This window comes from Wasmannia auropunctata, unplaced genomic scaffold (genome assembly GCF_000956235.1).
Source record: "Wasmannia auropunctata unplaced genomic scaffold, wasmannia.A_1.0 LD336053.1, whole genome shotgun sequence".
Lineage (NCBI taxonomy): Eukaryota > Metazoa > Arthropoda > Insecta > Hymenoptera > Formicidae > Wasmannia > Wasmannia auropunctata.
In genome coordinates, this window is record NW_012026837.1 from 4,408,627 (window position 1) to 4,433,049 (window position 24,423).

A 24,423-nucleotide genomic window follows, 5' to 3' on the forward strand; every position below is an offset into this window, starting at 1 on the left:
CTTGTATTATTAAAACCTTAAAACGAATTTTTTGTTACTTTTATTGTTTTCCTAAAAAAAATTCCCAAAGTTACCGATTGATTTTTAGGCGGTCAAGGTGGTGTAATCCCTTAAAATATGCATCAACAATAAATGTGCATTTATTTTTTCCATCTATTTTCATTTCCATTTATTCTTCGATTTTACACACATATATTTTAATAATGATAAAAAAAGAAGTAATTATACACAATATATACTGTCAATGTATCTTATTGATAAGATACATTGGTAGTATATTGTACAATTATTTCTTTCGCAGAGGAATTATAAGAAAGGAAAAGAAACAACAGCTTTTCTACATGATACGTCGCGATACATGCGCGAAGAATTAATAAGAACGTATGTTTCCAGGATGTGTATTAAACGTTTCGTCTAAGAATCTAAAATGGTTGTCTCGTCGTTTTTTGCGTCTCGGTCGCAAGGATTAAAACAACGAGAACGTTCTCCCAGGCCGCGACGGCGGTTCCATAATCTAGTCTCCTTGGCCACTCTGATCGTTCTGCATCAACAGCTGCGCCAGTTTGTCAGCCAGCGCGGGATTCGTCTGCATCATCCGGATTAGCGCATCCGCGGACATGCTGCAATCAAATTATTTCACGACCGGTGAAATTTTCCGCTTAATTTTAACGACGATGCCGCGACGAGAGAATCAGCGGTGACCCCGAAAAGCTCCCGATTAATTCAAATGGCCAGAATTGCTTATTCAGCATCATGCACTTTTAATTATATAATTCATTGTCCCCGATATATCTAATTAAGTCAATTAACTTAATAGACAATTAAATTAATTTAAATCAAAAAGATTCTACCGTCTACTTTTAGTAAATAATATAAAATTGTTAGTAAAATTATATTAATATAAAATTATATCTGCATGTATATTTGTTGAACACGCGTGGAGAAAAAGCGTATTTTGTTAGATCGGGGACAATGAATTATATAATTAAAAATGAAAATGTTCTGAGTTTTTGATCGAAATCATCCTTCAACTGAACCAAATTAAAAAAAAAAAAAAAATCTTAAAATATATTTCCTTCATATCAATGCAATGTATTCTGACGCTCATATATTGAGCTTTCTGACGAAAATAGACGAGAAATTTCTTCGTAATTTAATCTGATGCGAGACGTTTCTATAATATGATTTTTCATCACTTGCAAAATCGATTCGAGATATACTCACACACGCGGGAGGTTCCTCAGAACTGACAACTGATCTCTCTCGCATCCGTTAAGATCCGGGACCTCCGCGGGGTCGTCCCTCTTCCCGAATCCGATCGCCGAGGAAATGTAGCGCCGAGGATTCATTCTGTTGTCGCGGCTCGTCCTCAGCTGCACTCGGTGCTTGAAGAAATGGGGGTAATCGCGATTCCTGGACGCCACGGTGGACTTCCAAGCTACGATAAACCCCGCGACGAACACCAGCGCTAACACCGCTCGCATGGTTTTTCTGGGGGCAAAAAGAGAGAGACACATCGAACGCGATGATGAACGTTCAGGATGCGAGTATGATTCACAATGTGTAATTACATAATATATTACAATTACGCAAAGAATTATAACGATCTTTCTTTGCATAAAAGTTTTCGTACGTACATGATCGATCGAGCCATCGATCAAGAGCATTTTTTTAATTTTCTACAATATAAATTTCTTACGAGGTCTTGCCAGAATGTCGGAACATTTATAGTATTGATCTGCACAGGCATCATTGCGCAGATATAATCGTATCTTAATTACAATTTATACTTGCTGCGCGCACAAGAAATATTAATATTCACGCATATTTAATGCATTTTTAATTTGCCTAAATTCTAAAATTTATCAATATACACGCGTGACGGAAGTAAAATGACAACTTCTGTTTTTGCTTAGAACGTTCCATGTTAAAAAGTAAAACCACAACTTCTGTTTCCGCTTAGAGAACTGTTTTTTAAAATTAAAAATAAAACATCTAAGTATTAGATTATCGATGACAAAGAATAAAGAAGATAGATTATTGCGTCGAATAAGTAAAAACAGATGCGAAAAGAATATCTTCTGTAGTGACTAGGTCAGAGAGTATCTAAATTTCAACACGCTTCTCACTTTACTCAGCATATACAATTCTTTCATGCAATCTTTAAGATAAATAATTTAACTCGATCGATGATTTTGCTTTCCGGATTTTAATTGAAATTTTGAAATTTTCAGGACGACCGCGGTTTGCCATCGGTGCGACGAAAATCGTCTGTGACGTACGTGAATCGGGAAGAGAACGTATCGAAAACTAATTTAGATGGAATTAGATTTCGGTGTGTCTCTTCCCGCCGATTGCGAGACGGTAATAAAATTCGGTCGAAATAAAATTTTAGCGAGATGATACGCGCTATATACACCGACCGGTCACCTTTCGTTGAATTGCGTCGACACTTCTCTCTTTCTCTCTGGGATCACCAGATTCTCTCTCTGGTGAATCCAGAGAGAAAGAGAGAAACGTCGATTCGATTCGTAAGTGCGAGACCCGAGGACTGGGCTCGGTGACTATTCCGCGTCGCTTTGTACTGTGTAGCCGCCGACGCTCGGCGTCGCGGCCGCCGGCGACGCCGTTCGCAGCCGCCGCGCCCGGGCGATCGCGCGTTAATCTCTTTTAATGCGTCCGGCCAATCGACGTTTTATCGTCGCATTGAAATCTCCGCCGACGGGATGGCCAGCCGCAATTTCGCACGCGATAGATATACGGAGAGATATGTGTGCGAGGTCGACGGAGATGCGCAAGGAGACGCCGCCGTCGCCGCCGCCGCCGTCGTTTATGCGTCGTTTAGCCGCCGATGCGTCGTCTAGCCGCCGATGCGTATGCGGATCTCCCTGCAGCACATAACGATCCCTCTCGCGAGGACACTTTTCACGATGACGATGCCACGCCCACGCTTTTTACGTAATTTACATTTACGTGAACTACGCTCGCCGTACGTTCGTATAGCAATTTTTTTCCTTGCAATGCGAGCGTTAGATCTGAACCGATAATAAATTAAAACAGCAGCGAGGCATAATTAAATTGCGCAATATAAAACTTTAATTTCCTGAGTGGCCGAAATTGCGGAGTTCAATTACGAATACTAGGAATTTTTCTGAAATGTCGGTATAAAAATATCGAGGCGCCCGCTGACAAAAATCTCTTTCCTTTTTCCTTATCTTTTTATTTACACAAAATATATATACATCTTTACAATGTAGGAATATATGTAATAATATGTATGATCGTTTATAATTTGCAATATTATTTCACGAGTTTCCGATGCAGCGTCATTTTGTCATTTTGACGAGGGAGTGATCTAAAACGACGACGGGTATTTCTTTAAGAATAAGAGAACGCGGAATGCCAGAGTATTTAACGAAAAGCTCCAAGAAATGGAGATTGGTAGCTCCTTCAGTTTCTGCATCTCCTCCCGCTTTCATACTGAAAAAAAAAAAAAAAAAAGAATTCTCGTTAGTAATAAATGTTTCAAACGATGTTGTCACGTCCATGACATTAAGATTATAAAATTATGCCTTACCTCTCCACGGTGATAAACGACAGGATGTACATGCACAGATATTTCACGTAACGATTCATCACAGAAACGTGGAATTGACGAAGAATCGTTTGTATTCCTAAGGCAAATACCACAGCGTCAACGGGATCCTGATATCTCTTGCTCAACAGACTTGCTGCGACAAATAAGTAAAATGTTTGCTATGTCATTTAATTCTATTGTAAAATATAAATGCATGTGTATACGATATTATTATACCTGTATTTTTGCAGTAGAATAATTTATTCAATTGCGACACCGTCAGTAGGAAAATAATAATAGCTATGTTATCGATCTTTGGTGGCTTGATATAAACTTTGTTGTGCGGATCGCTGATGCCAGCCCAATCCAGACGCACGCTAAGTTCGTGAAGTAATTCGCTTCTCTCCGGCTCGCTCTCGTTGTTGCTATCTTTTTTCGCTATCTCGCATAAAACGGCCCTGTCAAGTGAAAAGGAATATTAGAAAAGAAATATTAAGAACAGAAATCTTAGGAAAGAAATCGCAAAGCTCAGATTAATTTCCACGTACGTGTTTAATGTACGAAGCGCCGCTTCCATATGCTTCGCCTCGAATTTACACGCGGTGTTCAGCTCGTACGCTATCTTTTTCCTGAGTAATTGGTAGTGGCCTATTTTCAACGTCCACTCGAGCGCCGACGACCACAATTTGCTGCTGCTAGCGCTTATAGAATTGTGAAATTTCGTGATGTTACCTGGAGGCATACGCGATCCCCGATACTTTACTATATATATGTATGCATCAATTATCTTTACTTTTGTTATATATACTTTACCAATGCGAATTCCTACCTTTAGCACTGTCCAAAGAACTCAAAGTGGCCTCACAATCTTCCAACAACGACACCCACGTTTTGTTCCGTATGCTCTTTTCTATATAATGAACCAAAGCTTCCAGTTCTATGACAATGAAGAAGGAGACGAGCTTGTCCAGTCCCGACAATCCCGGTGTGCCTATCGTTTCTAATATCATCGAGAAAACCTTGTAATTTAAGACCTCGTTCTGCGTTTTAATGTCGTACCATGCTAGAGAATGTTCTATGTACACGATCGTTCTGAAAAAAAAAGGAGATGCGAGTGGATTAGAAGATGCAGCACAATTATTTCGCGAGAGCGAAACGTCGAAATACAAATGACGCCAAGTACCGGGGATCGGTAATGCGGATAAGCTCCCTGGCGAGTCTACCCATGAACGTTAAAGAGTTATTGTCCGTTGAAAGGGCGAGTTTGTCTTCCTGGAACTGCCTCCACGATTTTCCCGGTAGCCAGGAAGAGCCCCTACGTTCTTCCTCGACCGCGTTGTTAATAATATACGTGATCTAAGGACGTGCATATTTAGAGTAGAACGTACGCGAATATTTACGAGAACATTTTCGTATGTAACTCAATATCGGAGATCGTATATATAATAATATATAATTCTCTCACTTCCTCGTGCCATATCTTCAGGCTGTTTATGTTAATGTAATCCTGAATGTATTGGAACGACTTTCTGTATCCGTCCATAATTGAGGATAAATTGCTCAGCTTCTGTAGAAGAGACGTCTAGAGAAATGCAACAATTTTATTAGGCGTATAATTGTAAAATACGCAAATTAAAAATAGATCTCGCCTGTCGGGAATATTCACCTTGGACTTCTGATCAAAGCTGAGGCCGTTCTGCAAAGCCAAAGTGACCTTCTTGACGAGCTCCTGGCGTATACCGTCCTCCAGGAGACGATGCGAGTCGACCCGTAGAACTCCCAAAGAAACGCTCCTCAGCGACAAAACGCCTTTTGTGAAAACCGACACGGCGTACGTTAATTTCGCCATCTGTAAGAACATTAGAGTTTCCCTTTAAATAAACGCAAACTCGAATCGCCAGCGAGAGTACGTATACCTGTAATCTTTCAGCCAGTTGTGCGTAATCTTTAAGTTTATCCTTGGGTAACTTGGTCGGGATCTCCTTGAACGAATTCGTCTCGAGATGCACTATCTCCGCCAACAAACCGAACACGGTTTCGGGTATAATTTGCAAGACACGCCTCGCATATCCCTCCAGTTCTCTGCTGTAATACTGGGACACCGAGGACAGGTCCGCGCTTCGTGCCTGGTTTACCCTCAGCAGTGGAGTTTCCAATGCCGATGCCATCTAAAAGAAAAAAATAATTAATGTACAATGTGTTTAAATACGTATGTCACATGATTTTTAATCGCACGCGTGTTTACTTTAAGGAAAAGAGCTTTCAGTTTGATGACGGTCGGCGGGTTGCCCTTTATGCTCTCCTGCATCACGTCGATGAAGGATTCCATAATATTCCACGCGTAGCAACAATCGGTCACGATGTTTAAGCTTATCATGATGTCCTCGGATATGCTGCCCGTGCGCAGCATATTGTGTAGCGTCTCGCGCGTGTCAGCGAGATACTGCGAAATGTGTAGATTATTTTCCAATTGATGAAATTCTGAGGGAAAGAAAAATATAAAACATTGTAAAATACCGTAGGGCGATACGAACGATTCGAACACGGATCTACTTCAGGTAGAACGGATAATTTAGCGATTCACGTTTCTTTACCCTGAACCTGTTCCAACGCTTGCAGCAATTGTACTATCTTTCGCCCATCTTCCTGCTTCAGCGAATCAATGTGTTTACTTATTTCCATGAACCACGTGTAAAGATTTTGGTTTTTGTCAATGCCGTCGAGAGGTTTGGCGCCACCAAAAATTTGCGCGAGATCGGTTATACGTTCGACGCATATCCCTTTATCCTTCAGCCACTTGGCCTCTTTTCCGAGCAAGAGCTAATATAAAAAAAAATGTATATATATATACACACATCTTTATCGATACAAATATAGATATCGCGATGAGAGGGACGAGCGAATTTGAACTTACATCTTTATACATCTGTTTAACATCCTGTTCGATTTGAGCGGTGCTTAGTAGTAAACGAAGACATTTCACTGTGGTATATTTGCTCTCCATCACGACCAACTGACGTAGAGTACGCGAACGTTTCGAGTCCTCTAACGCTATGGTAGGCGTGGCGGTGTGCAGAAGAATCCAGTGCAACGTAACGTTGCACTCTCTCACCAATTTGACTAGCGAACCCGTCGCGCTTTCGTCCAGCGTGCCCGCCAGCTGCACCTCTTCGGTCTCTTGCGTCAATTTCTGAAGTATTTTTTTTTTCCACGATAGAGAGCTTTACAAGAGAAAATTTATGGAAAAATTTTGTTGAACTTTCACTCACGTCCATCTTTGCCCCGTACTTCTGCGCAATCCCCTTCACATTGGAATTCTCGAGTGTGTTATTCAACGCCGTACGCGCAGCTTTGTACGGTGACCACCAATCGCACAGACTGATCACTGTCCCCATGTAAATACTGATTACCCAATTGTCGGGGAAGAACCTGTCCACTATTTCCCTCATAATGGCAGTCTGCGCGTGCAGTACGGTCGGCTTGAATGACAAAATTATGACTAACATTGACGCCTGCGTGGCCACGGCGGTGCTGCGGTGCTCCGGATGCGGGAAGGCGAGAGTCTGATTGTAGATCTCGTCCGAGCGCAGCCGACCAATGACCAAATCGATCAGGAAGTCTTGCAAAGGTACTCTCCTAAAAAAAAAAGAGCGCATATATTCTATTAAACTGTAAGCGAAGATGAAGATGAAATCTGAAGATTTCAGCTGCATCTTGAGCTAAATATTTTTTTTTCGTACTCAGATTACACACTTGAAATATTCCTCAGGATAATTAGCCGGTCTCTTGGACAACGTCCTCACGTATCCTGTTGAACGGAGCAGCATACAAACGTCATCCACTCTAGTCGAGGAAGACCGCTGGGCGTTGTATCGGTAGTAGGACACGAGCAATCTCTCACGTATTCGGCCCTCAAAATGATAATCGACCAGCAGCAGCATGACACCATACAGGTATACGGCTTCGCACTACACAAAGGTTTAATTGCCTCGTTTTAATTTGTATATGTACTCAACATTGGATTCTCTGCCAAGCAAATTGATATGTATAAAAAAAAAGAGAGAGAGAGAAACATACCATTAATTGTTTCCCTTCCTCGTTGAACATAATAGAGTCTACCGACTGATGTATGTAAACTCCGTCCCCCAACTCATCGATGTAAAAATTCAGGTCTGTGACATACTTGTGTATACTCTCGAAAGCCAAGTAAAACCTTGCGAGTATGTCTGAAAAGTTATTCCGGAGCTCCTCGTCGGTTTCTTGGAGTGTCTAATAGGAATACAGATGATACATTGCATCTTCCTATTTCTAACAATATTACGGTCTCACAAAAATTGCAAGAAAATGTTGGCATTTACCAAATCATCCTCTATCTTTTGCTCGTAAACACTGGCTGCCTTGAAGTATGCAAAGTCAATTATAATCGATCCGTACTTCTGTATCAGTTGCTTTGAATCCAAGCTGCGATGATAAGATGGCAATAATTAGTATCAAATACAATAATAATAATAATAATAATACAATTTATATAAAAATAAAGTTTCTATTAGAATGTAAACAATATATTTCTATCCATACAATAATTCTACCCATATAAAGTTTGCATATTACAATTAAATCAACACATAATACGCTGTAGCTATAGCCGTGTCCGTGTAATGTAAACACTGACCCTGTTAATTATTCAATCGACAAGATATATATTTTTCCCTGACAAACACTGACCTGAAGACCGGCGGTACATAATCCTTCAGTCGCATCAGTTCGGCTATGATTGCATTCCCACGGGACACCAGCCGCAGCAAGTTTTGCCCGCAGACATTATTAGCCGCCAAGAAGTCGCTCATTCTTTTTCTCCTATTAATTTCAGGTAATTTTACTGACCATCTCCCTCGACAGGAGCAACAACGAGGAGTTTTGACGTCCGATCCCCTTTCACCGCCCTTCACCTTATATTTCTCTGACTGACAACACGACGGAGAAACGCTCCGCGTTACCAACATCTCTGTTACCATCCGTCAACACGTTTGCATCTCTTCCTGCTTCCCGTTTCCGCCGCAATATGTCGAGGGGGACGCGCGGCGAATTTTTCAACATATGGACGCGCGCGCGCGTGTGTGTATTTGTGCGCGAGCGTGAATGTCAATTCGACAGCGTTTCGCTCCGGCCAGAGAGCTCGTCCAGCGTGTGCCGTGACTGAGAAAAGGATCGATATCCCGGACTTTTTATATCTCGGACGATCTCGTACGCACGCGAGAGAGCCACATGCCGCTGTAGGATGCGAGATCGCCGCGAAACGTCCGGCTCGTCGCGCGTCCTCCTCGTCCCCGCGGCGCCCCGATAGTCGGATGTGACGGCGAGCGTTCTCCCGCTCGGATTCGACGAGTCTTCCCCGCGAACGTCGCGGTAAATCAAGCAGCCTCTTTTTTCCTCCTCCGCAACACAAGATTCAAGAATCCCCCCCGAAGACTGATGCCACGCTCGCCGATCGCCGAGGCTTCTCAGTGTTGATTCGACCAACATTTCGCCCCGTTTAGAATGGAGGTGAGAGCTTGTCACATTGACACAGGATCGTTGAAATTGCAGACTGTATGATCGAGAATAATTTACAAACACAGCGATTAGTTGCGACTGAAGCAACGGTCGAGTTTAATGTTCAATTCAATATTCCTGACTCCTCCGACCAAACTCAGGTTAATTTAATTGCTGATTGCTTTGTCAAATGTAGTATTTTGTTAATTAATACATTTATTAATTTCTTGTCCAACAAGGTTTAGATTAGGATTACAAATTGTGTTAAAAGAGTCTTGCTCCTTAAGTGATTCTGATTGATTTGATTGCTGGTTAATGTAATCAGAGTTTGATGGAAGTCATTTCCAGTTTATAAACTGATTTTTTCAAGTATTTAAAGTATTTGGTGGCTTAGTGTCTCCATTTTTAAGTGAACACTTCTGTAGGTAAATTATTATTTATCTTGTTTACAGCCAGATACTAAAGTTCCTTTGCCGCTAGAACCCATAAAAGCGAATCAAGTTGAGGACAGACGCCTGTGGGTGGGCAACTTAGATTTAAGAATTAATGAGTAAGTATTTACATGATTGTATAATTTTTCTTTTAAGGAAAGCTTTTGTAAAGTTTTTCTTGGTCAGCCTGATGCATGTGAAAGATGCTTTGCATTGAAACATTAAAATTTGAAAAGAAAAACTAACGCTCTTTTTGTCAACCGGTACCAACTCCTGAAACTCGTCCAACAATACGGCACAATCGAAAAGTTCGACCTGCTGTTTCATCGGTCGGGGCCTCAAGCCGGTCAGCCGAGGGGATATGCATTTGTTACTTACCAAACGATCCAAGACGCCAAGAGGGCGAAAGATGCTCTACATAACTTGAGAGTCGGAGCTAAGAATATCATTGTCAGATGGGCACATAGTGTCACTGAGGTACGGTACATTCACTGTCTGTTATAATTGTTCAAGTTTAAATCCAATTTGAATTAAAGATTCAATTTATAATGCATTATTTCATGGAATGCATTTAAAATAAAATTTTTGTAAACTATATTACTATTTAATTTTGAACAATTTTCTCCGTACAAGGACAAGCGATATAAAAAAAAAATAAATAAATTGTTGTTTAGTCGGACATGGATAAACCAAAACCAAAGCTAGAGATTCCTGCCTTAGCCGGTGCAAAGAAGGATGATAAAAAGATAAGGTAAGGATTTTGTACTCTTCTTGGATAACAATTAGGAATGAGGAGTGTTTAATTGAAATCCTGCAAATTTTTTTCCTCGCAGTCGCGAAACGGCAATACAAGCGATTGAGGCGAAGCTCAAGCTGATGAAAGAATCGGAAGAGGAGTTCGAGTTGAACAAACCACTGGAAGGGTCGCCAGTTATACAGCTCTATCAAAAAGCGGAGAATCAAAAACCGTCCACGTCCACGCGTTACCACAACCGTGGGAGCTACCATCATCATAACAAGCCGTACAGTCGCCACAAGCCGAGAAGATAATTCGCGCATTTCATACATTTTTTTTTACCCCATTTATCGATTAACCGATCGTTATCATTTGTTTCATGACGATATTTATATTATTTATAACGTAAAAAATGCCTACCTATTTAATACCGTTTATTAAAAACATTTTGCCCTTGTATAAATGAATTTTGTATGTATTTTCTCGTTGTTAACATGCTTACATGTGTACAAGCAATTCTCGGTCGTAGACAGGCAAACGCGTTGATTTCTGCAGGCGAGAAAATACGAGAAACATGAGCTACGACCTTGTCAAATCGTCCGTGTGATGTAACTCTTAACAGAAATGTAATACTGGAAAATGGAGTGATTACTTTTTCCGAGTATTAAAAGTAATTGTTGTTCAATACTCAAGATGAATAGTTTTCAATATTGGATTTCTGTAAGGGAATACGTACGTTAGCGTACATAACGTGTATTTTCGTAATATATGGAGATCTTTTTTATGGCGAACGCATATGTGACGTGCTTCGAAATAAGATGTAAAGTGTACGAGTTACTTCCATTGTTCATACTTTTGGATACAGATAAAGGTATACACAGACACGCACACACACATACACACACACGTACATGTAATACATACAATTATAATACAAGTGTAACAAGAATTTTCAACTACAGTCGGTCTACTCTTTATTCTGCCTCTGCTTTTCCATGCCTGGTCTTTCCTCGCATGTGATACGGCAGTGGCACTATGCCGGGACACGGCAGCTGTCCCGGGACGTGGCAGATACAGCTCCTGCTGCAGCCAACTCCAAAATTCGCCGGATTGTCCTTCCTCTCCCGTGCTTTGGCTTCCTCGATCAATATCTCCTCCGATTTTCCCACCACTTTTGTAAGATGCTCGAGTATCTCGTCCTTCGATCTGCTGTCTATGTCTATCAGCATCGTCTTACCGTCGTCTGCAACATGTATTTTTTTGCTTTGTACAGTTTCCCAGATAATCAAGCCTGTCGAAAATAGATTCCACAGAATTTATCTGCTGCAAACTTTGTCAGCAAAATGTCAGCGGAAATTAACAAAATCCAACGATAGATTGTACGAAAAAATCAAGTTATTATATAAGATACTATTTTGTAATCACTTAAATAGCTGCAAAATGATAGATTTTACTTGGTTTTTGTAATCAATTGTAATTCAAATGATCGCGAGCGACAGAATTTGCTTCTACTAGCAATTTGCTGTCAGATAAAAATATGTGGACTCCAAAACACAAGCGTATAATGTCGATCTGCCATAACATCCTGCTCAAATCTACTGGAAAACTGCCTAGCATACCGTTCGCGTCAATCGCATCTCGCTCACTTGGCTTCCACCGTTCTAAATCTCGCAATGACTAAATCTCGTTTGAAACTAAAAATTAAATCGATTGACCATTAAATGATTACCGTAGTAGCATTTTATGAACGGCGTCGGGGTTATGTTCTTGAAGGTAACTATCTGCACACGTGGATTCTTGAACTGCAGCTGCGGTAGATGCCAAAACACGAAGTCTCTGCGGGAGAAGAGAGACAGAAAAGGGGGCTCGTTAAAGTAACAACAAATCATAAAAAAAAAATCAGCTGTTACATGACGGAATAACCGGCTTAACCTTTACCTCGTGCCTTTGTGAAGCTGCCCGTGCGTGTTGTAATTGATGGACATTATTTGTATCTTATCCTTCAGGACCAGTCTGCCGTCCATCAGATACTTCATCGTCCGCCGCACGGGCTCCTTGCCTATCATAAACGGCATCTCGCGCGATTCTGTCCACCTGTGCTCAGTCCGTCCGTGCTCGCACCGCTCACCTGCCGCTCACGTCTGTTTACAGTCTCCCTTGGTTTACACTTTACAGTGTTTACGATGTTTACCCAACTGCTTTAGCTCGCGCGTGATTATCGGTAAATCTGCAAATCGACCTCCTTCTTCCTTCGCTAGCTTACCGGCTCGAAAGTGCGAACACACGTGCGCACATGCTCTGGATCTGAATCTGTCTCTTTCCCTCTCTCTCCTTCCTCCTTCCGCGCCTTCGGAGTTCGGTTCCTTTGCACGCGCCTCTGCCAGCTGAAGCCGCGCGAGTTAACTGTTGGCTGTATCGTTTTCGATTTCCGTGGTCTCACCTGACGGTAAGTCCCGCAGATCCTGTCCTCGTCCCCGTCCCTTACCGCCGTTTGTCTAAATCCCAATCAGAGATACCGCGGAATGTAGTTAAATAAAGGAGGTTGCACGGTGTTGTTTCTGATCATATGGCTCACCTGCACGGCTGATGCAACCTGAGACCATATGGCGAATCGCGCGGTGCAAATTGATGTTGGACAGCGTACAGCTTGTGTTTACAGAACCCTCGTGGAACCCCGGGATATCGCGATGAAGGGCACCATGAACGCGAAGGAGATACGGCAGGCCTACATCGACTTCTTCAAGAGCAAGGGTCACGAATACGTGCACTCGAGCTCGACGATACCCCACGATGATCCGACCCTGCTCTTCACGAACGCCGGAATGAATCAGGTGCGTCCACGATTGTATTTTTTTTTTTTTTTTACATTGAATTTATTATCCGACCTTGTTTCTTTCATTGCACTTACAAAATGCGTTTCAGTTCAAGCCGATATTCCTGGGGACGGTCGATCCCAACAGCGACATGGCGAAGTGGGTGCGCGTCGTCAACAGCCAGAAGTGCATTCGAGCTGGTGGCAAGCACAACGATCTGGACGACGTTGGCAAAGACGTTTACCATCACACGTTCTTCGAGATGATGGGAAACTGGTCCTTCGGCGATTATTTCAAGGTAATATCGTTGTTTCAATGGAATCGCGATGATCATCTTTCAAATTTCTATACTTTAAGGATTTATATTATTATTTTTTTTTTTAGAAAGAGATATGCACCTGGGCCTGGGAATTTTTGACAGAAGTACTGAAGCTACCAGGTGACAGATTGTATGTCACGTACTTTGGCGGGGACGAGAAGAGCGGATTGGCGCCGGACGACGAGTGCAAGAATCTCTGGCTTTCGCTTGGGTACTTAATCATTTTAGAATATTATTACTCTAAACAGTTTATATTGATAATTTTATGATTATTATTTTAAATTTTATTTTACATGTAATCTTATTTCCCTAATTCTACCATGTATGTGATGTCTCATTTTTCTTTATTAATGTATTTTAATCTTCGATTTTTTATATTTTAATATTCCTTTTCTGTTTTAAGATTTTAAAGATTTGTATAAAATACAAATTTGCAGAATACCTGCCTCGCACGTTCTACCGGGCAGCATGAAGGACAATTTTTGGGAAATGGGCGAGACTGGACCCTGCGGACCGTGCAGCGAGCTGCATTACGATCGTATCGGTGGCAGGGATGCGGCTCATCTCGTGAACATGGACGATCCCGATGTGCTGGAGATCTGGAATCTGGTGTTCATTCAGTACAATAGGTACTCAAAAACTCTTGTAGACTGTAACTCGAGCTGTACTCGAGGTCCCGCGAACAAAGTCTTAATCGCGTTGATATTCCAGGGAGTCGGACGGCAGCCTCAAGTCGTTGCCGAAGAAGCACATAGACTGCGGCTTGGGCTTGGAGCGGCTGGTGTCGGTGATTCAAAATAAACGCGCTAATTACGACACCGATCTGTTCATGCCTCTGTTCGCCGCGATCGAGAAGGGTACAGGTGCCCCGTCCTATCAAGGTAAAATAGGAGCCGACGATGTTGACGGGATCGATATGGCGTACAGAGTTCTGGCTGATCATGCTCGAACTATCACAATCGCGCTGGCGGATGGAGGAGTGCCTGACAACACCGGTAGAGGGTAAGCTATATTATTTTTAATTTTAAATCTCCGTTCTTTGCTTTTTAATATAACTAAATTTACTTCCATCTAATTGTATCAATTATCTTTATTTTGATATAGATACGTGCTGAGGAGAATTTTACGGCGCGCCGTGCGCTACGCGACCGAGAAGCTAAATGCTAAGCCGGGCTTCTTTGGGACTCTCGTAAACGTGGTGGTGGACCTTCTGGGTAAATGTCTATCGTAATAAAAAAAAGCCTTTGTATTTTTCTTTGCTACTTTTGCGCTCCTAAAGTCAGTTTTTTGCTACCGCAGGTGATGTTTTTCCGGAAGTGAAAAAAGATCCGCAGAGTATTATCGAGGTCATCAACGAGGAGGAGACCCAATTCTTGAAAACTCTATCGCGGGGTCGTAACCTGCTGAATAGAACGATAACGAAGCTGGAGTCGACCGACACTGTGCCAGGTGATGTCGCGTGGCGCTTGTATGACACTTACGGTTTCCCGATAGATCTCACTCAGCTGATGACCGAGGAGAAAGGCTTGAAAATCGACATGGCAGGCTACGAGGAATCTAAGAAACAGGCACAGGTATTACATTTCGATATATAAAACCATTAATATATTAATTAATGGACACACTTTTTATATTTTCACTTTGATATCGATCGTAAATATTTTTTCAATTTTACAGTTAATTTCTCAAAACAAAGCCGGCGGTGTAGATGATCAAATTAACTTGGATGTCCATGCCATCACCGAACTGCAGAAGCAAGGTGTTAAACCGACAGACGATTCACCCAAATATAATTATAAGGTAACGAATGATGTTAAATGTAAGGAGTACGAATTCGCATCGTGCACTGGCACCGTAATCGCGCTGAGACGCGCCAAGACTTTCGTCGACGAGGTATCTTCCGGCGAGGAAGTTGGAATTTTACTGGACAGAACGAACTTTTACGCGGAGCAAGGAGGACAGATATACGACGAAGGATTTTTAGTGAAAGTCGACGATGAGGTATACGAAAATTAATTTTTACTTCGATTTTTATTTTAACGAAAAGCAAGCTTGCTTATAACGTTATTACGCTTTTTAAAGGCTACAGAGATTCGCGTGAAGAACGTTCAAGTCAGAGCCGGTTACGTGTTGCACATTGGTACCGTGGGCGAGGGCACATTGAGGAAAGGCGATAAGGTTCACGCGAATGTGGACACGGAACGTAGACGGTTCGTGATGGCAAATCACAGTGCCACGCACGCCCTGAATTATGCGCTTAGGAAGGTCTTGGGGACGGAAGCCGATCAGAAAGGATCGTTGGTTGCACCTGACAGGCTCCGCTTTGACTTTACGAATAAAGGTATGCTCTCGAGTTAAAAATCGAGATTATGTCTCGATGAATTAACTAAATCTTCGCACAACAGGACCGATGACGGAAAAACAATTGGAATTGACGGAAGACTTTACCGTCAAAATGATCAAGGAAAACAAGAAAATTTACGCTAAAGAGAGCAACTTGGCTATAGCGAAAGCCATTCAGGGTTTGCGCGCGATGTTCGAAGAGACGTATCCCGATCCGGTACGCGTTATTAGTATGGGCGTGCCAATCGAAAACTTGGAAAAGAATCCCTTGAGTACAGCTGCGCTTGAAACCAGCGTGGAGTTTTGCGGGGGAACGTGAGTGTGTCGCTTAAATCGTTTTTGCATCCCAGCACGTATTCGTTTCAGAAACGTTTCTGAGTGATTAAAATGTCCACTCGAAAAACGTTTAAAGAAACGTTTCTTTTTGGTAAAAAAAAAGAGAAATATAATCGAAATATTATTTTTTCTCTATCTGTAAAAAAGTTTGCGTATTCGTTTTTTTTCAAGCAAATTTTTTCACAGATAGAGAAAAAATATTTCGATTATATTCCTCTACGTTTTTTTTTCTTTACCAAAAAGAAACGTTTTTCGAGTGGACATTTTAACCACTCAGAAACGTTTTCAAGGTGCTACCTGGGATATTTTCTAATCGTGCTCGCTTCAAGTTCCACGATCTGTTCCACAGGCATTTGCATTACACCGGCCACATAGGTGATTTTATAATAGCCAGCGAGGATGCCATCGCTAAAGGTATCCGGCGTATAGTAGCGCTCACCGGACCGGAAGCGACGAAAGCCATAAGAACGATGAGGATGTTGCAGGAACGGTTAGCTCAGATTAAAGCAACGATCGAAGCCGACAAGTCTGGAGCGAACTCCAAGGAGCACGTGAGAAAGATAGTGGAACTGTCGGACGAGATATCTCATGCCCTCATTTCTGCGCACAGCAAGGCAATTAGATTTAGTAAAAGCATATCCATTTCAGCTGATAAAATTGTTACGAAAATAATTTTTGTCTTCTTGCCCAATACAGGATAACATGCGCAACGCGTTGAAAGAATTGAAGAGATCTCTCGACGACAAGGAACGGGCGGCAAAGGCGGCCGTCGCCACCACGGTTGTAAAGACCGCACAGTCTATAATAGAGTCCAAAGTTGGATGCGAAGTATTGATCGAGGTGCTCGAGGCCTACAGTAATACGAAAGCTCTGGACTCGGCGCTGAAGAAAATCCGAGCTATATCGCCGGAAACTAGTGCCTTGCTTATAAGCGTCGATCGCGACGTCAATAAGATATTCGCGCTCAGTTCTGTTCCCAAAGTAAGATCGTTTAGTCTCGAGCGTCGCGATAAAAGTAAAAAAATAAAAAAAAACTGTTGATATCGATCTCATTCGCAGTCGGCGGTATCCAAAGGGCTGAAGGCAAATGAATGGATCCAGGCGATCGCGTCTCTGATGCAGGGCAAAGGAGGTGGAAAGCCCGAATCCGCGCAGGCTTCCGGTTCAAATATAACATGTTTGAACGAAGTAGTAAGCAAGGCCAATGAGTTTGCCTACCAAAAACTTGGGATTGCAAGTAAGTGTGGAAGCAGTTACAGTTTTATATTATAGTACTGTAATTTTACCGTAGAATTACGCTTTTCTAACCTCTGTGAAGTTTGCCCCACTTTTTTAAAATTCGAAAAAAATAATCAGAGTTCCGATTGCCCCCCGAAGAGTTCTAGAGTTCCCTATCGATTTTAGAAAGAATCCCGTTGATTAAAGCGATGAAAACATACCATTTGAAGGCACGGAGGAACCAACTTTATATTTTTGTAACTTTAAAAGGCCATAACTCTTTTATTTTTCATTTTAGCGTTTCGGTTGATATTGATAGACTTAAAAATTTTCAAAAAATTTTTTTGGGAATTTCGACAATTTCTTGAAAATTCTGGTAGCCCCCTCAAAGATTTCTATCAATTATTCTTAATGATCGAAGCGCTGAATGAAAAACAAAAGAGTTATGGTCTTTTAAAGTTATAGAAATGTGACGTTGGCTCCCCCATGTCTTCAAATAGTATTTTCATCGCTTTAATCAACGAAACTCTTTCTAAAATAGTTTGGAAGTCTAGAATTCTTCGGGAGGAACTCTGAATTTTTTTTTAATTTCAAAAAAAGTGAGGCCAATTTCACAGAGGTGCTTTCTCTATAGTTCGTAAGCTTGGAAATGGAGTAATTTTTTTTTCCTCTAGATACTAATACAGTAGTTTCTTTACTAATCATCTAGATTAATTTGCTATAGCTATCAGCAATTGTGTCTGCTTTCAGACCACAATACTGCTAAAGGTGCTTGTAAGCCTTCAGAAACTATTCAATTACTTAACGCCGCGGGGCCTTCATTAAACTTGGTACTTTATGGGAATATCGGGAGCACTAAGTGTTGCTTGGCACAAATAATCGCGCAGTACAGCGGCAAACGTTTGACCGTTAAGCAAGTCGACGATAAAATTTATCCTAGCGACGTAGCGTTAGAGACAGCGGATGTTACGTTACACCATAGCAATGCCATCGCGTTCTTTCTGTCGAATTCGCAGCTACGGCGTGACGACGATTTGTTCGCGTCCAGTCAAGTCTTGCAATGGATGAGCCACGTGCAAAATCACATCTCACCGGTGGTCAGCGGCTGTGCGCTTCTGTCGCTCGGCGTTTCCGTACCGGATGCGAAAGCAGAGGAGAATAGAACGGTGAAAGTGGCGGATCTTCTTCACGTTCTGAGAGGCCTGGACGACGTATTACGTACGAGGACGTACTTGATAGGGGAGAGGATCACGCTCGCGGATATATCCCTTTTCACCGCACTGCTGCCTCTATACGAATATGTATTTGATTACAGAAAGAAACGCACGAACAGAAAGCAACATGGCTTTAATATATCTTACAAAAAGCGATATACGAATTTGAACAGGTGGTTTTCGACGATTCTGAATCAGCCGCAGGTGAAATGTGTCGTGGAGAATTTTGCATTTTCCTCATAAGTTACGCGCTTGTTAACCGCCATTGCGAGGACTCAAGGACATAAGGGACTCTTTATACACATTTTTATGGATTTATTTACGGATTTATTATGTAAGAAGTCACACCGACAGCTCGGTGTTTTCTTCTGATGTGTTAATATTCAGATTATCGTACAATCTTCTAATCTCCTTCAATAAAGTGGAAATGTTGGTTCCTACCTTGGCGGAGATAGGAATTATCGGTAAATCTATACGTTCTCTGAGTAACTGTAAATTAACCTGAAATACAAATTGTGTATTACTATAAAAGACTGTTCAAAAGCTTTATTACGAATTACCGTTGCCTCTTCAATTGGTGATGACGTGTAAGTATATCGTGGCAATAAAATGAGGCGAGTGAGGTCGGAGAATTTACTTTAGCCGCTCACCTCGGCACCTGGCAAATCGATTTTGTTTGCCACAATAATGTGGGGCCTGCCGTTCAGGCTTTCGTTAAACTGGTTAATCTCGTGCTTCAAAGTTTCCAGAACTCCCCACGGCTCGCTCTGCGTCACGTCTATAATAAATATTAAAGCGGCGCAACGCTCCGCGTGCTTGAGGAAAGTTATGCCGAGCCCTCTGTTCTTATGCGAGTCCTCTATGAGACCGGGCATGTCGGCCACTAAAATAAAAAATAGATTACAAGAAGAAATTAAATACACAGGAGAAAGTTCACGTGTAATTTCTATGTTGGGCTACGAACGCGTGAGTTACCTGCAATTTGTTCGTAATCGTCGTACTGTATCATGCCTATGTGGGGTTTCAAAGTAGTAAAGGGATACGCCGCTACCTTTGGCCGGGCCCGGGATATCGCTCTTAAAAGCGTACTTTTGCCAGCATTTGGCAGACCGATCTGGTTTAACGAACATGAAACACACAGTTATTTTGTTCTCAAACGTTTCGCGCGATAAAAATAAAAAAAAAATGATTCGCACAGCATTTGTGCACAAGTAAATGTTCCATGGAAATTAATGCCCTTTATTTTCGAGTGCTAACAATAAAATCACACAACTGAAGGAGTGCTCACCAATCCAACGTGGGCCATACTCCTCACTTCCAGCACGTACTGCAAGTTTTCCCCGATCGCGCCGTACTCGGAAATCTCAGGCGTCTGTTGGGTGTCCGACTTGAAAAAGGCATTCCCGTGCCCGCCGGCGCCACCCCTCGCGGCAATGAACATCATTCCTGTCTTCTCCAGGTCGGCCAATATCCTGCCGTTCACGTCGCGCACGAGCGTGCCGACGGGCACCTTCACCACCGTGTGCTCCGCATTTTTGCCGAAGCAATCCTTGCTGTAGCCTTTCTCCCCGTTCTCAGCTGTGATCACGGAATCTATCTGACCGAGATCCTTCACGTTCTTTGTCGTCTGCGTGATAAAACCGTGCATCGCGTATTCGATACAAATTGAAATCAATATATAAATATAAATACGTATATAAATTTAATACTATAAACGTCTCATCGTCTCGATTTTGTACTTTATTGATCACGCAATTTAACTTTATGTAAGCCTTATCGTTAGTAATCTTACTTCGAATATCACATGACCACCGTGCCCGCCGTCACCACCGTCAGGACCGGCTCGATCGTTGACCCACAGTCGCAGGAACGATATCTGCCCATCGCCGCCGTTTCCCCCAACTGTTCTCACCTAAACGAAAAACGATCGACAACGTTAACGAGATGAAATGTAACTGCAAATATGTAACGGTAATATCTCGGTGAAACGTTTCCTCACTGTTTTTATATCGACGAAGTATTGCAGAGTGTCATTCTTCGATTTCGGTTTTGTACTACGTAAAGCTTTGGATTCCTCTTTACGAACGCACGCGGTGGCGGACAACGCTCTAAGTCCAGTTGAAGCCTCGCACCTAATCCCGCCCGACGCAGCTTCACCGCCTCGCCTTGGAATTATGCCGCACGCGACGATACGGCTCAAGCGACGAAGGCGATGCATCTGGAAAGAAGCAAAAGGTGTAAGCCTCGCCACATTCTTACGTGATATCAATAATAAAATAAATCAATGTATGTACCATTAGATTCAATAAAACCTAGATTCATTTTTTGATACAAAAAAAAATCGTTCTCTAGCTGTGCGTTCATCTCGACACGGTGACTTTAAATTTATCCTCTACAAAATTCGCAATGACATTTTGATGCAATTCAATGACTCTCCTCCTGTACAACGGCAAGCAGTTTGATTTGTAGTCTATCCTGTAGGTTCTCCTTAGCTTTTCGTCTACGGGCGACCGGTAGCAATCGATCAAATCTACACTCTCGATGACAGACCCCGCGTAATTGTGCAGCGACCGGTAAAATTCAGCTGTATCGAAGTCCCGGTCGGTGGACAGAGTCAAGTCGAACGTAAAACCGCACGGGTAGATGCACTCGGCGCCGCGGTCCAATTTGTCTTGGATACTTTTCCTCACGTCCCTCCACGTGACATTGTCCACCGCGGTGTATTCGGAGGTGCCTATCTTGTCGCCGGGTGCGACATTGTGCGGCCCGGGTGGCTCGCTCCTCGCGAAGAAATGCGTCAGCGAGCCCGCCGTGTGAAATCGCTTGTCCAGACCGCGATAGCCCGTCACGACGTAGTCCCGAAGGGACCGCCACAAGAACGGCTCGACTCTCGTCAATACGAAATTCCCGTGCGCGGCCATCTCGACGATCTTCCAGGAGTCGTCCCAACGTCTCCCGGGCACGTCCACGGGCGTGCCACCCTGGCCGTTGCACAGCGTCACCAGCGCCAGGCCGTTTCTCTTCAGCGTCCTTTCGGAGGACACGAAGAAGCCCCTGAGCAGGTCCCTGTTTCTCTCTATTCTCATCTTGCCGCCGGCGTGGGGAAAGTTAAAAATGATCTTGTCGAACAGCCGCGACTCTAACGAGGGACACTCCTCCAACTTCGTAGCGTCCACGTCGAACAACACGCGGATACCTGAAAAGAAAAGCATGTAGGGTTTCTTCTTTTTTTTTTTCATACATGTATAATTTACTTTGGCCAATTTGGCAATTTGCGAATGACACGCGGATCTGTAATTTACTGACCGTTGCCACGAAGATAAGCTACATTTCTCTCCGCAGCCTCTTGACTATTCACGCCGGATTCGTAGCAGGTGGCGATAAGCTCCACGTTCAAATTCTGTTTCAATTCTCGCGACAATGCTGCGGAGAACGAGAAGTTGCCTTCTCCCACTAGCAGTACCGAGTCATTCTTATTAAAAATCGACATCGCCGACATCCTCGTTGCTGAAACTAATCGGGCCGTGTGTTGGATTAAATGCTTTTCTTTTCAGATAGAAGGTGAATTATCCGAAAAATTTGATCGACATTGAAGTCAGGTGTCAACCGTTATAGGTTAAGAAACTAGGTTAGGGAGCCACGTATAATTTTTCGTAACTTTTCGCGAGTGAAATTCGGCAAGTTTTGACTAACCTTCTGTTTTAATATTATCCCCTCGTATCAAGGTACATAGCCGACCTTATCGCAAAGCGTATCTTCGTGCCGTTGCTTGTTCGTTAAAAAAAAAATATCAAAGCGAGTCGGCCACTAACAGTCGCATATAAACGATCGTCGTAGGTTAGGGAGCCACGTAATTTTTCGTAACTTTTCGCGAGCGAAATTCGGCAAGTTTGACTAACCTTCTGTTTTAATATTATCCCCTCGTATCAAGGTACATAGCCGATCTTATCGCAAAGTGTATCTTCGTGCTGCTACGTGTTCGTTAAAATAAATAAATAAATAAATAGTTGGCCACCAAAAGTCGAACGTGAACGAGGCGATGAGAGGAAAAAAATGTCCACACTGATGTCGCGCTCTAAACAATGCGGGGTGCTCGATAATCTGTTTGAGTTAAAACGAGACTCGCATCTCAATGATCGTTGAAATGAAAAAAAAACTTGTGATCGGTATGTAATGATCTTTCGTGTTGAACACTATAAAACTACTGCGTTGACAGCACGAGGAATTTGCCGAATTTCCGCGGAATCAGCTGATCGGTCGATATCATTGTCAATGCACGTGTTCGGAATAAAATGTTATCTTATCTCTAATTGTTAGAAGATAACTGTTATATATATAATTATTTTACATATCTGTTACAGATATAACAGATTTATAATAAAGAAATTTTTATTATAGATGCAGAAGAGAACGAAGAGGAGAATGATTTTGTGACCGACTGCATGTGGCACGAAATATTACTTGTTTTAATAAAGGATCGAACAATTTTCAAGAAGCTTCGCGATATATATGTGTAAAATGCTTGCGGGCAGTAGAATTGTGCTTGGCCGCACGAATGTCGTGACAAGATACCACGTACGGCCACTGATAAGCAATCTACGTAAAACAGACGTAAGATTCCTAGCGTTTCGCAGAGAGCGTTTAATTTCTATTTTGTAACTTAAAACGATTTTTTATTATTGCAACTTGAAACAATGATCGAACAGATTAAATAAACAGACAAAAAATAGATGTACAAAAAAGTGTTTTATTATTTTTTTGTAGTAAACTCGTGCGTTCAATCGAAATGTTTTTACAGAAAATAAACAGACAAATAGATGTACAAAAGTGTTTTTTTTTTTTTAAAGTAAACTCGTGCGTTCAATCGAAATGTTTTTACAGAAAAATAAAAAATACAATCCAGTCTGCGCACTAAACTATTGACATTTCCAAGAAGGATGTCAAGGTTCTAAGAGGCCCCTTCTTTCTTTTTGTACACTTTTTGAGAGCCTCTCTCCTGTCAATTCAAAATTTTCATCTAACAAATTTGTTTTAACAAATACGTTGATATGTCGTGATCAACTGTCGACAACGGACAAAAATTTACATCGCTCCTTTTTATTCACATACATTTATCTTGAAACAGCCCACAGTGCGAATTGATTGGTATGATTACACATTAACACAAATAAAGCGAGGCAGCTTTCTTTGTATTCCGGTCTCTCGCTCCAGTTTCTCGTAGAGATGGATTTTGCTCTGGAACGACTGCACGTGAACACGACCATTATCTTTAGCACGCCCAATCGAGCAGTAAGTGGTAGATTTACGTCGATTAGATTTACGTCGAATTACTTAAGACTGTTGGATGAATTACGATTAATGCGACCGACAATTAATTCATCGATACCTGTATGCCGCTTTAAAACACTTCCCCGATCGAACAATCGGACCTGGCGCCACGCCGTTTTTCTGTGACTCTTAATTTGAAGAAGCAGTATTAGAAGAAATTATAAGAGAAAGAAAATGTTCAAGTTGGTCAGAAGCGCTCAGACAGAACATGTAACTCTTGCTGGTGAATTATATGATTGGAAATGTTGCAATAAGCATGTATGTATAATAATAAATGGAAATTGCTGACAAGCATGACACAGCTAGGAATAAATCATCGATTAAATTAAAGAAAACAAAACATGAATCGAAAACGCGATTTTCGATTATTGATGTTGTTGATTTGAGTGACGATGAGTAAGGAGTATTTCCATGTTCCCAATTGTTTGATATCAAATATGAAGATAATACGGAGATTAAGCAGGAATATGTCGACAATGAATATGATGAGCTAAACATCGAAAATATTGGCCTGCTAAACGTCGACGATGAGGTCATTATTTTAACGGACAGCGAAGATGAGAATAATCCTTGGTT

The 24,423-nt window shown here is 42.1% G+C and overlaps 6 protein-coding genes and 1 long non-coding RNA gene across 19 annotated transcripts in view; 3 read left to right on the forward strand and 4 right to left on the reverse strand.

The window, feature by feature from the left end:
* Window positions 1-170: 170 nt before the first annotated feature.
* LOC105451172 lies at window positions 171-2,582 on the reverse strand. Of its 7 annotated transcripts, none has more exons than XM_011691457.1 (4): window positions 2,431-2,582; window positions 1,700-1,967; window positions 1,225-1,491; window positions 171-620 (listed from the first exon to the last, which is right to left on the reverse strand). In XM_011691457.1, the coding sequence occupies exons 2-4, from the start codon at window positions 1,723-1,725 to the stop codon at window positions 515-517; spliced, it is 399 nt and encodes a 132-aa protein (XP_011689759.1). In that variant the 5' UTR covers window positions 1,726-1,967; window positions 2,431-2,582; the 3' UTR covers window positions 171-514. The 7 variants fall into 7 exon arrangements, with proteins under 7 accessions (XP_011689759.1, XP_011689756.1, XP_011689760.1 ...); XM_011691454.1 differs by having other exon boundaries at window positions 2,424-2,582; XM_011691458.1 differs by having other exon boundaries at window positions 1,638-1,967; window positions 2,424-2,582.
* A 650-nt stretch (window positions 2,583-3,232) lies between these two features.
* On the reverse strand, window positions 3,233-8,532 carry LOC105451174 (WASH complex subunit strumpellin). Its single transcript, XM_011691462.1, has 17 exons — window positions 8,303-8,532; window positions 7,936-8,038; window positions 7,655-7,846; window positions 7,331-7,545; window positions 6,847-7,213; window positions 6,492-6,767; window positions 6,172-6,397; window positions 5,823-6,058; window positions 5,494-5,745; window positions 5,244-5,426; window positions 5,043-5,159; window positions 4,761-4,933; window positions 4,407-4,669; window positions 4,126-4,309; window positions 3,815-4,035; window positions 3,578-3,731; window positions 3,233-3,480 (listed from the first exon to the last, which is right to left on the reverse strand). The coding sequence occupies exons 1-17, from the start codon at window positions 8,422-8,424 to the stop codon at window positions 3,327-3,329; spliced, it is 3,438 nt and encodes a 1,145-aa protein (XP_011689764.1). The 5' UTR covers window positions 8,425-8,532; the 3' UTR covers window positions 3,233-3,326.
* Window positions 8,533-8,619: 87 nt separating this feature from the next.
* LOC105451176 (probable RNA-binding protein 18) lies at window positions 8,620-11,235 on the forward strand. Of its 2 annotated transcripts, none has more exons than XM_011691465.1 (5): window positions 8,620-9,121; window positions 9,562-9,659; window positions 9,804-10,017; window positions 10,215-10,291; window positions 10,374-11,235. In XM_011691465.1, the coding sequence occupies exons 1-5, from the start codon at window positions 9,116-9,118 to the stop codon at window positions 10,588-10,590; spliced, it is 612 nt and encodes a 203-aa protein (XP_011689767.1). In that variant the 5' UTR covers window positions 8,620-9,115; the 3' UTR covers window positions 10,591-11,235. The 2 variants fall into 2 exon arrangements, with proteins under 2 accessions (XP_011689767.1, XP_011689766.1); XM_011691464.1 differs by lacking the exon at window positions 8,620-9,121 and adding an exon at window positions 9,139-9,270.
* On the reverse strand, window positions 11,105-12,372 carry LOC105451175 (probable 28S ribosomal protein S25, mitochondrial). Its single transcript, XM_011691463.1, has 3 exons — window positions 12,215-12,372; window positions 12,006-12,112; window positions 11,105-11,519 (listed from the first exon to the last, which is right to left on the reverse strand). Exons 1-3 carry the CDS (start codon window positions 12,349-12,351, stop codon window positions 11,251-11,253), a joined length of 513 nt encoding a protein of 170 aa, XP_011689765.1. The 5' UTR covers window positions 12,352-12,372; the 3' UTR covers window positions 11,105-11,250.
* Window positions 12,373-12,635: 263 nt separating this feature from the next.
* Window positions 12,636-18,853, forward strand: LOC105451181 (alanine--tRNA ligase, cytoplasmic). 2 transcript variants are annotated; one of them, XM_011691473.1, is made up of 15 exons: window positions 12,636-12,722; window positions 12,936-13,107; window positions 13,199-13,387; window positions 13,474-13,619; window positions 13,846-14,037; window positions 14,120-14,410; window positions 14,513-14,622; window positions 14,708-14,982; window positions 15,086-15,409; window positions 15,491-15,749; window positions 15,814-16,066; window positions 16,437-16,701; window positions 16,784-17,068; window positions 17,147-17,324; window positions 18,056-18,853. In XM_011691473.1, the coding sequence occupies exons 2-15, from the start codon at window positions 12,964-12,966 to the stop codon at window positions 18,760-18,762; spliced, it is 3,618 nt and encodes a 1,205-aa protein (XP_011689775.1). In that variant the 5' UTR covers window positions 12,636-12,722; window positions 12,936-12,963; the 3' UTR covers window positions 18,763-18,853. The 2 variants fall into 2 exon arrangements, with proteins under 2 accessions (XP_011689775.1, XP_011689776.1); XM_011691474.1 differs by having other exon boundaries at window positions 18,322-18,411.
* On the reverse strand, window positions 18,824-22,503 carry LOC105451180 (mitochondrial ribosome-associated GTPase 2). 5 transcript variants are annotated; one of them, XM_011691470.1, is made up of 7 exons: window positions 22,419-22,503; window positions 20,519-20,737; window positions 20,312-20,431; window positions 19,808-20,146; window positions 19,495-19,633; window positions 19,170-19,402; window positions 18,824-19,020 (listed from the first exon to the last, which is right to left on the reverse strand). In XM_011691470.1, exons 2-7 carry the CDS (start codon window positions 20,735-20,737, stop codon window positions 18,862-18,864), a joined length of 1,209 nt encoding a protein of 402 aa, XP_011689772.1. In that variant the 5' UTR covers window positions 22,419-22,503; the 3' UTR covers window positions 18,824-18,861. The 5 variants fall into 5 exon arrangements, with proteins under 5 accessions (XP_011689772.1, XP_011689771.1, XP_011689769.1 ...); XM_011691469.1 differs by lacking the exon at window positions 22,419-22,503 and adding an exon at window positions 22,213-22,297; XM_011691467.1 differs by lacking the exon at window positions 22,419-22,503 and adding an exon at window positions 20,814-20,894.
* A 90-nt stretch (window positions 22,504-22,593) lies between these two features.
* LOC105451179 overlaps window positions 22,594-24,423 on the forward strand; it is a 4,733-nt gene continuing 2,903 nt past the window's right edge. The window contains exons 1-2 of the long non-coding RNA XR_974561.1: window positions 22,594-22,685; window positions 22,918-23,696. This is a non-coding gene — a long non-coding RNA (uncharacterized LOC105451179). The remainder of the gene's footprint in view (window positions 22,686-22,917; window positions 23,697-24,423) is intronic.